General features: G+C 38.3%; 1 protein-coding gene across 2 annotated transcripts in view; it reads right to left on the reverse strand.

The window, feature by feature from the left end:
- The window catches only part of LOC145787399 (disintegrin and metalloproteinase domain-containing protein 9-like), a 64130-nt gene that overhangs the window by 47999 nt on the left and 1687 nt on the right, over positions 1-14444 (reverse strand). For both annotated transcript variants that reach the window (XM_082599139.1, XM_082599138.1), the window contains exon 2: positions 4500-4644. In XM_082599139.1, coding sequence (XP_082455265.1) covers positions 4500-4581 — 82 coding nt within the window. In that variant the 5' untranslated portion in view covers positions 4582-4644. The remainder of the gene's footprint in view (positions 1-4499; positions 4645-14444) is intronic.

The raw sequence follows: 14444 nt of genomic DNA on the forward strand, positions 1-14444 counted from the left end.
TCCAGACCGACATTACTCGCTTAAGGTTTTTTTTGTTAAAACAAACTTAATGTTCAAAGCAAAAAAGCCATCACAATGAACATCTACCGAAGTATACTAATTCACAGTACTTAAATAAGCACTGAAAATTAATAGACGGTATTGTTATTAATATCAATTCAATATGATTTCAGTGATTATAATACAATGTAATACAGTAGCGTATCCAATTAATTAGCGACGACCTTCTAAAGTACACGTTAATTCGAACAGAAATAAGAATTTATCAAAAGTCTCAGTCATTTTAGAAAGATTTTACCACCGGTTACAGGACCATCTTTGCTTGTTTCCTTGACAGAGTCAACTCTGATTGATCATATACGCCTTGGAGAATAGCTAGTTGAGAAAATTCAGATAACATGAAACCAAGGAACTTTCAGAAATCATTAGTTAAACTACCATTCAACGTTTTATAGGCAGAGAAAACTTTTTCTCGAACCGTAGAAAATTTCATTGTCAGATCACCGCTTCAATGCGTGATGGAAATCTACAGATAAATCTGCATCAGGCATTGCAGAGTGCAAAAAACAGTGTTGCAGAACGCGTTTTCGAATATTAAATTCTCATCAGTGCAACTACGTTTATGAACGCAATAACAACGGTTAAATTTAAACTCAATACAATATCATACATTACAAACATTATAAGGACATATTCTCAGTGTTCAATTGAATATTAATAAATCCAGAGACATCAGAAAATCACTTCCCGCATGCAATTCCAGACCGACATTACTCGCTTAAGGTTTTTTTTGTTAAAACAAACTTAATGTTCAAAGCAAAAAAGCCATCACAATGAACATCTACCGAAGTATACTAATTTACAGTACTTAAATAAGCACTGAAAATTAATAGACGGTATTGTTATTAATATCAATTCAATATGATTTCAGTGATTATAATACAATGTAATACAGTAGCGTATCCAATTAATTAGCGACGACCTTCTAAAGTACACGTTAATTCGAACAGAAATAAGAATTTATCAAAAGTCTCAGTCATTTTAGAAAGATTTTACCACCGGTTACAGGACCATCTTTGCTTGTTTCCTTGACAGAGTCAACTCTGATTGATCATATACGCCTTGGAGAATAGCTAGTTGAGAAAATTCAGATAACATGAAACCAAGGAACTTTCAGAAATCATTAGTTAAACTACCATTCAACGTTTTATAGGCAGAGAAAACTTTTTCTCGAACCGTAGAAAATTTCATTGTCAGATCACCGCTTCAATGCGTGATGGAAATCTACAGATAAATCTGCATCAGGCATCAGGCAAGGACATATTCTCAGTGTTCAATTGAATATTAATAAATCCAGAGACATCAGATTAGCTATTCTCCAAGGCGTATATGATCAATCAGAGTTGAGTCTGTCAAGGAAACAAGCAAAGATGGTCCTGTAACCGGTGGTAAAATCTTTCTAAAATGACTGAGACTTTTGATAAATTCTTATTTCTGTTCGAATTAACGTGTACTTTAGAAGGTCGTCGCTAATTAATTGGATACGCTACTGTATTACATTGTATTATAATCACTGAAATCATATTGAATTGATATTAATAACAATACCGTCTATTAATTTTCAGTGCTTATTTAAGTACTGTAAATTAGTATACTTCGGTAGATGTTCATTGTGATGGCTTTTTTGCTTTGAACATTAAGTTTGTTTTAACAAAAAAAAACCTTAAGCGAGTAATGTCGGTCTGGAATTGCATGCGGGAAGTGATTTTCTGATGTCTCTGGATTTATTAATATTCAATTGAACACTGAGAATATGTCCTTATAATGTTTGTAATGTATTGTATTGAGTTTAAATTTAACCGTTGTTATTGCGTTCATAAACGTAGTTGCACTGATGAGAATTTAATATTCGAAAACGCGTTCTGCAACACTGTTTTTTGCACTCTGCAATGCCTGATGCAGATTTATCTGTAGATTTCCATCACGCATTGAAGCGGTGATCTGACAATGAAATTTTCTACGGTTCGAGAAAAAGTTTTCTCTGCCTATAAAACGTTGAATGGTAGTTTAACTAATGATTTCTGAAAGTTCCTTGGTTTCATGTTATCTGAATTTTCTCAACTAGCTATTCTCCAAGGCGTATATGATCAATCAGAGTTGACTCTGTCAAGGAAACAAGCAAAGATGGTCCTGTAACCGGTGGTAAAATCTTTCTAAAATGACTGAGACTTTTGATAAATTCTTATTTCTGTTCGAATTAACGTGTACTTTAGAAGGTCGTCGCTAATTAATTGGATACGCTACTGTATTACATTGTATTATAATCACTGAAATCATATTGAATTGATATTAATAACAATACCGTCTATTAATTTTCAGTGCTTATTTAAGTACTGTAAATTAGTATACTTCGGTAGATGTTCATTGTGATGGCTTTTTTGCTTTGAACATTAAGTTTGTTTTAACAAAAAAAAACCTTAAGCGAGTAATGTCGGTCTGGAATTGCATGCGGGAAGTGATTTTCTGATGTCTCTGGATTTATTAATATTCAATTGAACACTGAGAATATGTCCTTATAATGTTTGTAATGTATTGTATTGAGTTTAAATTTAACCGTTGTTATTGCGTTCATAAACGTAGTTGCACTGATGAGAATTTAATATTCGAAAACGCGTTCTGCAACACTGTTTTTTGCACTCTGCAATGCCTGATGCAGATTTATCTGTAGATTTCCATCACGCATTGAAGCGGTGATCTGACAATGAAATTTTCTACGGTTCGAGAAAAAGTTTTCTCTGCCTATAAAACGTTGAATGGTAGTTTAACTAATGATTTCTGAAAGTTTCTTGGTTTCATGTTATCTGAATTTTAAAATTTCCGGTAATGATCTTAAGAGTTTGCCGAAGTCGCTGATTGCAGTTTCCGCAAACATTTTAGAAGGGTTAGGGTTAGGAAAAGATCGAGAGAAAAAATTAAAAAAAGCCGAAGTTGCTGATTGTAGTTTCCACAAACACACAAACTGAAAAGATCGAGAGAAAAAAATAGAGCAAAGCCTAAGTCGCTGATTGCAGTTTCCGTTTTTCCTCAGTTTCCGCAAATATTTTTAAATTTCCGGTAATGATCCTAAGAGTTTGCCGAGGTTGCTGATTGCAGTTACCGCAAACATTTTAAAAGGGTTAGTGTTGAGATCGGAGTTTCCGCAAACATTTTAAAATTTCCGGTAATGATCCTGAAAGTTTTTGTTTGTTTGTGGAAAATGCGATCAGCGACTTCGGCTTTGTGCTATTTTTTCTCTCGATCTTTTCAGAGGGAAAATCTTAAAATGTTTACCGAAACTGCGATCAGCAACTTCGGCTTTTTTTAATTTTTTCTCTCGACCTTTTCAGGGTACGAACTGTTCAGGGTACGAACTAGATTGCATCCCAAAAACACGATATCAATCAACAAATCGTTTTGAACACAACTTTTTAATGGATTGTTTGTTTTGGCTGTGGGATGTGAGAATGCAACCGTGAGAAAAAAGCCTCTAAAAATTTGCAAACAAATGATATGGGAAATAATTCATTAGTTATATAAAATGCTACAAAATTAAAAAGTTCCAAAAAAAAGTTTGCAGGTTGCAGGTGTATAGTTGGAAAAAGCCCCGATAGCTTAATTGGTTAGCGCGACACTTCTGGAACGAAGAAGCTTCAAGATCAAGCGGCACTGGTTCGACTCTCAGGGTGTGCACTTGAGCAACGCACGTTAAGGACTGCTCTCCATTCAGCGGCATCTAATGGATGGAATAATTCCCCGGCAACAAGACTTCAACAATCGGAAACTTCACTCTGTCAATCTCGGTGACCGGGCCTGCGTCAGTGATTCAAACCCTCTACAAGTACGCGAAACTGCCAGGATTAAGCTCTGCAAGAAGCTTTCCCAGTCCGAGGATAAAGATTCAATCAATCAATCACTATGTTCAGTTTCAAGCGTTTTCTTTACAGAACTCAGTATTGTTGAAACCGTTGACGGAACGGTATTGTTTAGACTTTAGACAGAGGTGTGTTACAGTAAATGGCAAGTAAACGTTGCGTTTGCATTGCTTTAACGTACTTAACCAAACTTCAGAAAATCTTGAATCTTTATCTTATTCTACCCATGCAATGACCACGAATGGGGACGGAATGAAACCTTGCTCAATGCTTGCATTTATTTGATAGTTATTCCAGAGGGTTTCACGGGATCCGAAGACATTAACTTTTTTATAGTATTTTTATTCCAATCATAACATGGTTTGCTTGGTGGCAAAGCTTGTGCATATAGATCATTATGTACTGCATATTCATTATATTTTGCACATTATATATTAAATGTTTTATTTTCATGGTGGAATAGATATGTTTACATAATCAATAGTTTAACCAGAACAATAGATGAACCAATTAGGAGACCATAGGCTCAGAGACTATAGTTACCATATATGGTGATCGTAAACACTGAAGTATTTATAAGGTACTCACCCAAACTGCCATGTTCTTGGAATGACAAAGTTTCCATTACCATTGCACACACAATGACAAATCTAAGAAAGCCATACTTCATTTTTATGAGCTACCGGTTGGCCAGCCGAGTTCAACTACAGGCTCGTGGAAGTGCTGTCAGATGCTGGAATGGTAATTCCATGTCAGATCATCCAGAAAATTTTGTAAAGTTTGCTATGATCATTAATTTTCGTGATTTTTTGTAGTTTTGTAGAGATTCACACACTGATGCTAGAGATTTTTTTGTTTTTTAAATTAGACCACATTTGACGAAGTTATGAGCGTTTGAAACATGGTCTATTTTGTGATCGCTCAACCGTGAAATTTCATAAAATATAGCATAGTCAACTTTAAACCCTGGTATCTCAGTCTTGGTTTAACAAATATCATTTATTTTTGGCAGTTTTATACTTTGACCTGTACTTGACAAGTTAGTATAGTCAAAAAAATATTGAACAACATTAATTCACTTAACCGGAACAAAACATAATGAACGTCGTTGAAAATTACTGCAGCGGAACGGTGTGGTTTTTTGCTAATATCACTTTGCTGCCAACTCCGATTTTGACAAATGAGGTGTCATATGAAAGATTTTGGTGAGAGGAATCTGAATCTAAAAGATCTTCTTGTTTATTAATGTTTATCTTACAATTATGCCACCTGGAAAAAACATACACTAAAAAGTAAAAATTGTACTAAAATTATCATTTTTACAATTAACATTGTATAAAAAACACAGTTAATACTATGATCAGAGATGTACGTATGCGCCGCAAATTCTACGCCGCATACATGCGGCGTAGACTTTTTGTTTGCGCTAACGCTTGCGGCCACATTTTTTTGGATAGTTTGCGCTTGAGGATGCGCCGTAAAGTTTTCGCGGTTTTTTAGCGCATAGCGTCAACGCATACTTTTTAATGTCTTAGTTGTTGTTTGCAATTTTTTTGTCAAACTGCAAAATGTTAACGTCTTGCAATTGTTCTAGTGTTGTGTCACAGTGTCATCTATTGTTCAGTCAGCTGGAGTTTGTTTGTATATCGCACAACTGCCTTTGGCGCTAGAGTCCCACGTGGAGACTGAAGTCTTGCAGAAAAAAAGAAAGAATTAGTTAAAACAACTTAGGCCTACTGAGAAATTACTTAGTAAATTACGGGTCAAAACAGGAATGTAATGTAAGCAAGCAAGTAGGTAGGTTGGTAATGCCGCTCCATGTAAAATGTAAACAATGACTTGGCTTCGTAGTGTGAAGTTTTTTTAGTCAAGCAGTGTTGAAGGTGTTTGTAAGCAATTGTGAGCACTTTAATTTATATTAGTTAAGTCTTGCATTTTGGGGCAAATCAGAAACTTCTCAGGCAATGAGCAGTGCAGCCTATGTATCTAAACAAACTCAAATATTTGGTCTCCGACCGTGATTGCTTGCATGATGTTGTACTCTGTATGTTATATGTAGTACATTACTTTGCCGATTATTCTTGTTGTAGGCTAGGCTATGTAGCGTAGACTGCGTAGTAATGTGTAGGCCTACATACAGTAGGCTATCAAGCTAAGGTAATTTTTACTTGACAATTTATACATTCTGTTGCGTAAGTATGTAATTATATATGTTTTGTAACTTGATGAGCAGTTTAGCAAAACATGCATCCAGGGGCCAATTGTGAGAGGCTTTTGAGTAGCCTACTGCTAATAACACTAGTAATGCTAACTATCCCTGAATGCTAATAACAAAGAGTTGTGCAGTTCAGAATCTAAACTTGCTTGTGTCTGGCAGTTTTGTCTTTCATTAATCCACTTTTTAAAAATCTTATCAGAAAAAAGCATAGAGCTTACTGAGAGAATTATGGCATTAAAAGCAATATTAGTCTTATTCAAACGGAATTATTTTAAAAAGATTGTTTTTTATAATGGATTTTTAGGGAGCGACAGTTAGTATAATACTAGAATTTTCTTGATAGGCATATGCTACAGTTTCTTACACTACACTATTGTATTCAGGGAATAACTTACGGTAATACTAATCTCCAAGTGAAATGGAGCATGATAATACAAATCCATGGCCCTACATAGAAAAGTATTTTAAGCTCTTCTTCGAAAGGCAAAAACTTATATTTTCAATGCCAGATGTGCCTTCCGGCCAAAAAGATAATTTCTTGTGACGAGAAATCGCGAAGTGGCTTGAAAAGTGTGTTGTTTCGAGTGGTCTATACCGTGTGAATGTTTGGCACCTAGCAAACAAAATGAGTATGCGCTAGAGTATGCGCTAACGCTGACGCCGCCAACTTTTTTTACAAGTTGCGTTGACGCATGCGGCGTATAGTTTTTCGAACGTTTGCGTTTGCGCTGACGGCGTCAATATTTTTTGTATGCGCGCACATCACTGACTATGATCATAGGCGCCGACTTTTATTTTTGCACGGGGTGGCGAATACAGTAGCACAATATGGCAACCTAAACACTTTCAAACTGCATGTTTTTGTTTGATTTTTACTAAGCGTGTTTCGTAGATGCAATTGTCTTTTCACACCTGATTTGTAGCTCGATAATTTACAAAGCAACTTTAAAACAAAGCACAGGAGGTATGTCGTGAATTTGATTGTTACGTTGCTGCTCTGACTTACTGACACTGCTCTGACACAAAGTATTTTTGCGAACAGCAGCTCTGTCAATCCAACTGTTAATCAACTGGTCAAGTTATAACCGTGAAGCTTCAGCTTGATAAACATTTAAAATTAGGATGTGGTTCAATCGCTGTTGCGTCATGGTAGATCGCAAGTAGGTTAAAAATTTAAAAAAAAGATTTTTGAGGGAGGCAATGGAAAGATCGTATTTTATTGATTAATAAATCCCATTGTAAACCTAACAAATGTAACCATAGGCGCCGGGTTTTGAAAATTGCCGGGGGGGCAAACTTTCTAGCCGACTGATTGCTTACATTCAAAATGCTGATGTTTGTTTGTCAGCATTGATGTTTTTTTGCGTCTATATGCCATTGTATATCGTCAAGCTTTATAATGTAGGCTCAGGCCTCGAAATTCACGGCGGACATCGGACATGTCCGCCGTCACAGCATGTGATGTCCGCGGGAAGTACCATCTAGATCCGTCATATTTGTCCGCCGAGAAATAACACAGGAACTAGCGATACAAATCAACATTGCATAGCACGAACAATTGTTGCGATAATATAATTTCCAGCGCATCTAGAAAATGTGAATACTGTATCCCTTAGCTTCCATTCAAGGAGGAAAACTTTCGATTTTTATATTGCTTCAACAATTGATGACATTGAATCAGAGTAACAAAGGTGAATTCTTCGCTAAGAATCGATAGGAGTACGGGTACTTCTACTACACTAATCACGCGCAATTTAGTTCAAGTTTTACGTCACAATGTCTGGCTTTGATCTCCGAGTAATAATGATACGGCAAGGTTGGTTACTAAATTAGATTATACGAGTAGGCTATTACATGAAGATGCAACAAAATTTGTTAAGTTTTGGTATTACAGTGAGTCTGTATGAAAGAAAAGACCCAAGGAAAATTCACGTTCGCTCACATGACACGCAAAAATAAACTTAAAGAAAAAAGCCTGTGAAACTTTGCACAGCAGAAAATAGTAGCGTTGGTGTAGAAATTTTCTGACTCCTGCCCAGAGCATTGTGACGCAATAAGCCACACGACCTCGTTCGGTGGAAGTTAATCGGTTATGTGACGTATTGACCAGCTACACGGCGCTTTGACTCTTCAAGCGCAAGTCGTTGGCCTGAAGAAAGCCTTTCAGAGTGACTTTACTGAATTTTTAAAAAGCCTTCTAAAACCGTAGTTATTATATAGTTCTGAAATGGCGAAGAATTATCAAGATAAAGTGATTAAGCATGACGATCGACGGCTAAAACTGGTGTGTCAGCTGTGAGACTTAATTTGTCCGCCGAGATAGCTGCTCAGACCGGACACGTTTGTCCGCCGTCAACAAAAACGAATTTCGAGGCCTGTAGGCTACTTCAAATTATATGCTGGTCACTTTGAACTTTAGCTCTTAATACGCGTCTCGCGTAGATACTAAACTGAGCAAACAGCAAACCGCACCTCGTTATTGACACTCCCAAGAAAAAACAAAGCAGAAGAAATCAAGAAAAACGTTTTTCAATCATTGTTAATATGCTTCAACGGCACCATGCTGGCGTTTATCAGCTACCGTACTTCTGTTTCTTTTGTTATCTTAGGAGCAGCGCTATTGTTGCAACAAGTAGATCATTTAATTGAGATCGATCCGCAATGAAGCTCAAACCAACGCAAATCTGAACTTAGAAACATTTGATTTAGGATTTTTTTTAAATAATTTGCGGGGAGGCAGCCACCCCAAGCTAAATTCACGGGGGGGCGGCGCCCCCCCGCCCCCCTGGAGTCGGCGCCTATGAATGTAACAATGACTTATGACAAGTAACAAATAAAACGATCGCAACAACAACAAGGAAAAAACTCGTAGCCACGTGTTGCGTAATCTCACGTAACTTGCTTGTTACGCGAGTATCATGCTTGTGACAAAAACAATCATTTTCTTCGCAATACTGTATTGGTTACCCTCTTGCTTTACGTTGACTTGAAGCGAAAACCAATGATCAAAAAAAGATTTAAACTAGTAGTGGGCTATACTGGGGTGATTTTGACTTTTTTCAAGTAACACAACAGAACTAGAGTTTAAAAGGTGCCTATGGACATACCTAGGAACGTGCAAAAAAAAATTTTTGATTTCGTTCAAATTCCGGATGGAGTCCGGACTTTATGTGAAAAATACAAAATGGCCGCCATACAAATTGACAAATCTGCAATAAATCTGCTTCCAGTCAAGCTTTTGAGCTGATTTTGGTGTCAAAAGAAGCAGAAAATTGAGCCTGTTACTTTAAAAGAGCAACAAAACGCCCAGCATGCTTGGATGTTCTCTAAAACTTTGAAACTATTATATTTTGGTCAATATTTTTTATAATTTTTTCACGTTTGTTGGTGCAACGTGAGATTACTGGTTGCATCCAAGAATAATAATGACAATTTCAACACTATATACACATAACTTGTTACCGGTATATGAAATTCACATAAAAATGTCATGAAATACACTAGATATTTGATAAACATTTATACACTTTAGTAACGACACAATTGTCGTCACACCTTGGAACACCCATTCCGTCTCTACTGTGACAGGGATGATTTGAACAGGATTTACATCCTGAATGTCATCTCTTTTTGGTCTCTTCCACATGGTATTGTTGGTAGTGGTCACATTCTACAGTGCCATCATCGTTTAAATGGCAGACCCTTGCCAAAAACCACTGACGTTGATTGTTTTCTCCGTCCCACACCACAGCCACATTTGTTCCTATAGGGTATTCTTTATGGAGTTCAGGAATTGCTGCTGCAATACACATTTTCACTGGTTGATCTGTGTCACCAGAGGAAGTTGCAGAAGTAGAGGTTAAGATGGCATATACCTCATCTTCTGTTGGGAAGATGGTCCCAACATCCTCATCCTCAGTTCCAAGAATGACAGCTAGGTTCAGCAGCATGGTATCTACATTCAAGCTGTTTACTTTGTAGAGGCTGGGATTTGCCTGGCTGTCGCGTGGATGAATCATCCGTTGGTACTGGATCTCCATCCGGAGAATTTTTTTCAGCGTGGATGGTGATGCTGTTGGAAGAGCTCAGAGCTCTTCTACTTTTGTAATTGGCCCTCCATGTACCTTACATTGATCCACCAAGTGGTTGAGGAAATCTCCCTCCTTCCTGCTCTTTTTCATGCATTCCTTCAGTTTAGTTTTCATCAATTCTTTCTGTGTCTTTGTCCATGCAATCTCCATTTCATCTAACTTTTTCATCACTTTGCGGATGCAAGCTCACTGTTAATTGGTGCATCTTTAGCAAACATAAGATCATCTCTTATTCGTTTTGCTTTGCTATAAAGCAGCGGCTGAAATCAAGACGCCCCTTTGTGCCTGCCGCACAACAACTACTTAAGAACGCAGAAGAACTTGGTTTAAGTGCGGCACACTGGACGAACCATATGTGGAACACGGAGTGGCAAAACCACACCTCCACGCTCCGTGACTTCATACCCGACGCCGATCCCCGTCCACCAGGGATGTCCCTCGCAAGGCTTGCGTGGGTCAGGCTTAACCGCCTGCGAACTGGCGTTGGCCGCTTTCGTTCGGAAATGCACAAGTGGGGCCTGGCTCCTTCATCAGAATGCGAGTGTGGTGCCACTGAACAGACTGCAGACCATGTCATCCATCACTGCCTAATCCACCGGCCTCCACACGGTGCGCATGGTCTGAGGGTCCTGGACAACGAGACTGCTGAGTGGCTGAAGATTTCCTGCCCTCCAATCTAGCCTGGAAAGATCGCTCATACGCCATCATTCGTTTTGCTTTGAAGTATCTATTTGAATGTGCTGCTGACAGTCCTGCAAGGTTTCCGAATCGGGCTAAGTATCTTTCTGCAAGCAAGTTCTCTGTGGGGAGGTTTACCCTCATTTCTTCAGTTAGTGCATGGATTCTTGTACTCCTCTCACTAGGCTATTCTCTGTCTCGTCTTCCCAATACTCTCTTTCGCATTGCATCTTCAGGCCAAGCGCACTCTGCTTGGCCATAGCAGTAATTAAGTAGTGGTCGAGGTCTGTTGTGGGGCTGTGTGATTCAGCATTCACATGCTTCCAGGGAACGTGGAACTCAGACAGGGTTTCAAGATTAGCCCTCTCAAGATCATTATGTAGTTTAGGAAGGATCCTGACGAGGTCGGGTTGTTGGCAACGCTCTACCATGTTAAGGTAAGGCATTGTCACTTTGTGACAGAAGTGAGACAATGCTTTTAGTGATGCCACAATGAACTCATTCTCCAGGTAAAGGGAACAGGCTCTGACAAGGAGGTTATTCTTGCTAGTTCTGGATAGCATCTTCTTGAAATGGAGAACACAATCAACCAACGCACCAGCAGTGTGACCCAATCTTGTGAATCTGCGGTCTTCATAGAGCGAGAAGGATTTGTGAGTACCACTCTCCTCCAACACCAGGCTAAACTCGTCTGCCATGGAAGTAGTCTTGCCATCACCACCCCTAGCCACAAGCTTCACTAGAGCTGGGACAACAACTGAGGCGACAATTGACTTGCCTACTCAAAGGTATGACTTCAGTCTCGGCTCTCGTTTTTTTTTGAAGAATTTGACATGCAATTTCTAATAACTCAAATCTAAAAGTCTGAAATGAAGTAAAATGTGAAAATTTTTGAAGAATTTGAAAAGCTTCAAAAGGCACTTTTTTTCCATGTTTTGTAGTTCCCATACACACTAAGTGTTTATTGTTCTTTTGCACTAACAGGCTCAACTTTCTGCTTCTTTTGACACCAAAATCAGCCCAAAAGCTTGACAGGAAGCAGATTTATTGCAGATTCGTCAATTTGTATGGCGACCATTTTGTATTTTTCACATAAAGTCCGGACTCCATCCGGAATTTGCACGAAATCAAAAAAATTTTTTTAAACATTCCTAGGTATGTCCACAAGCACCTTTTAAACTCTAGTTCTGTTGTTTTTGAAAAATCACCCCAGTATAGCCCACTGCTATTTAAACGTCCGTTCAAATTACATTTATTTGCAGTAAGTAATGTAACCAAAACGGGGTGGCTGCCACCCCGCCACAACGGTTATGGGGTGGCGTGGCCACCTCGTAACCCCGTAAGTCGGCGCCAGTGATTATGATGTTACTATTAAATGTTGTAAAATGCAAATCTAAAGCTCAAGAAATTGATTAGTAGTCTTAACCCTACTCCAGGTTTTTTTTGGACCCAACCAAAGGCATGGGAGGGATTTTTTGCCCTCCCCTTAAGAAAAAGCTTAATATCTCGATTTCTACTTAACTTAAGGTCATGAAACTTTGTAAAATATTTTCTAGCAGGCCTCGAAATTCCGGCGGTCATGGCGGACATGACCTCCGGAATGACCTCGAATGTCCGCCGAAGCCGACTCATTGGTCGGTCATAAATGACCGCCGCAAAATTCTTAGAGATAGTAGAGCTAGATGCAGCAAAAAATAGAGCTAATGCAGCAAAAATATATTTTAAATTTGAATTGTTACAATTGTTTGTTTAACGCGAACAAATACGGAGCTGAAACAATAATAGTACGGGCAATTGCTTTAAAGATCACATTAGAGTAGCCTACCGTAGCGTGATTAACGAGCTGATGGCAAAAGTAGCCATTTTTACATCATTTCAACGCCTTGCAATGTTGCCTTAAAATAAAGTTGTCTGAACTTTTCGGTAGGATATGTATTCTAATTTTAACAATGAGGATTATTGCGTTACATTGATCGTTTGTTAAAAAGAAACGTCACAGAGAAGCAAGTCTCAGCTGGGTTCCGCACGTGCTTAGGCGAATGTGGCGACCGTATCCACGCTGATACTGATAGAAATAGAATATCTGCACAGAAGGGAGTGTGTTAGACTAACACTATTGTGTTAGTTAGTTAACACTAACACTATTGAGGGCTAACACTATTGAGTCACTGATGCGCATTTGTCTGGACGGTCCTGAGCTGGAGATTTACGATCCCGCGCCGGCAGTAGGCCTAATCGCTTGGCACAACGATTCTATAACGCGAAAACCACGGAATAAGTGATCGTAGTTGCTTTTGTAATAAGGAAATTTGGATTGTTGTTTTCAATTGTGTTTATTGCGTCGTTACACGACTGTCATTAACGCACTGATTTATTTGCAAGCAATCTGCTCCAGTATACTTCAGGGCCGGTTAATTAAGCCATAAACTATTGCAGAGTTATTCTGTTGTAGAAAATCTTCTACAAACACGACTACCGTACACAATACTGTAGTGTGATTTTGTGCAAAATCTACATGCAAAAATATGTCCGGTTGAGATATTAAATGTCCGCTGAAAGGGCCAGTCCGGTAGGACATGCTTGACCGCCGGAAAAAAGTACAAATTTCAAGGCTTGTTCTAGGATATTGTTTCCTTGGAAGAAACTTATCTACTCTAGAACCTTATTTCAATACAATAAAGAACATAGGCTTACACAATAAGATATACATATACATGACTTTTGTGCATTTTCAAGAGTAGGCTAGTGACTATTTTTGATGACGTCATTTGACCCCAAGTACAAAATTTAACCCCATTTGACCCCTAGTACAAACAATTTTGTTCACAAAAAGTTTTCCAAGTAAAAGTTGGGAAGCTACACTGAGAATCAGACAGAAATATCTACATAAAAGTGCCAAAAAATTGGTTTGTGTACTGGGGGGAGGGGCGAAAAGCCTCCCTGCCTGGACTAGGGCTTAAATAATGGTGTTGTATTGTATTATATTATTGATATGCATAACAAAACTGACAAAGTACATGTCACAATATATAGCCCAAAAATCAAAATAAGAACAGTAGTACGCCATAAATAAATAAAACATTGAAATGATATTGAATCAGGCCAGACACAGGTAAGCTACTCATTTATACTTCTGTATTAAATTCAAGCCAACTACTTCTTATGTTTTCCATTGATCTTTCACTTGCATGATACTGGCCACATGACGTTGATAATATTGGTGCGTCAATTACATTCAAAATGTGAGCAAAGGGAACCCATGCTCTGTCAGCAAATTGAGGCCAGTGGAATGAGCGAGATGGGCCATTGGGTGCCATAAAATTAACAAATGCATCCTCCTGATTCTCGTCCATATCTTCAACCATTCCAATACCATTTATCATCGTATGTTGCTGCAATATATTTTCCAATTGTTACTTTGATTTTTGTTGTTGCTTTTTCTGATATTGTGTGATCAATGTTTAGTCCAACAATTAAGGCATAGCTGTTGTCACTGCTTATTCGCTTCATTCCGATCTTGGAGTCTTCCAGTGGATCATCAATCAT

This window comes from Aplidium turbinatum, chromosome 18 (genome assembly GCF_918807975.1).
Source record: "Aplidium turbinatum chromosome 18, kaAplTurb1.1, whole genome shotgun sequence".
In the NCBI taxonomy this organism is placed as follows: Eukaryota; Metazoa; Chordata; class Ascidiacea; order Aplousobranchia; family Polyclinidae; genus Aplidium; species Aplidium turbinatum.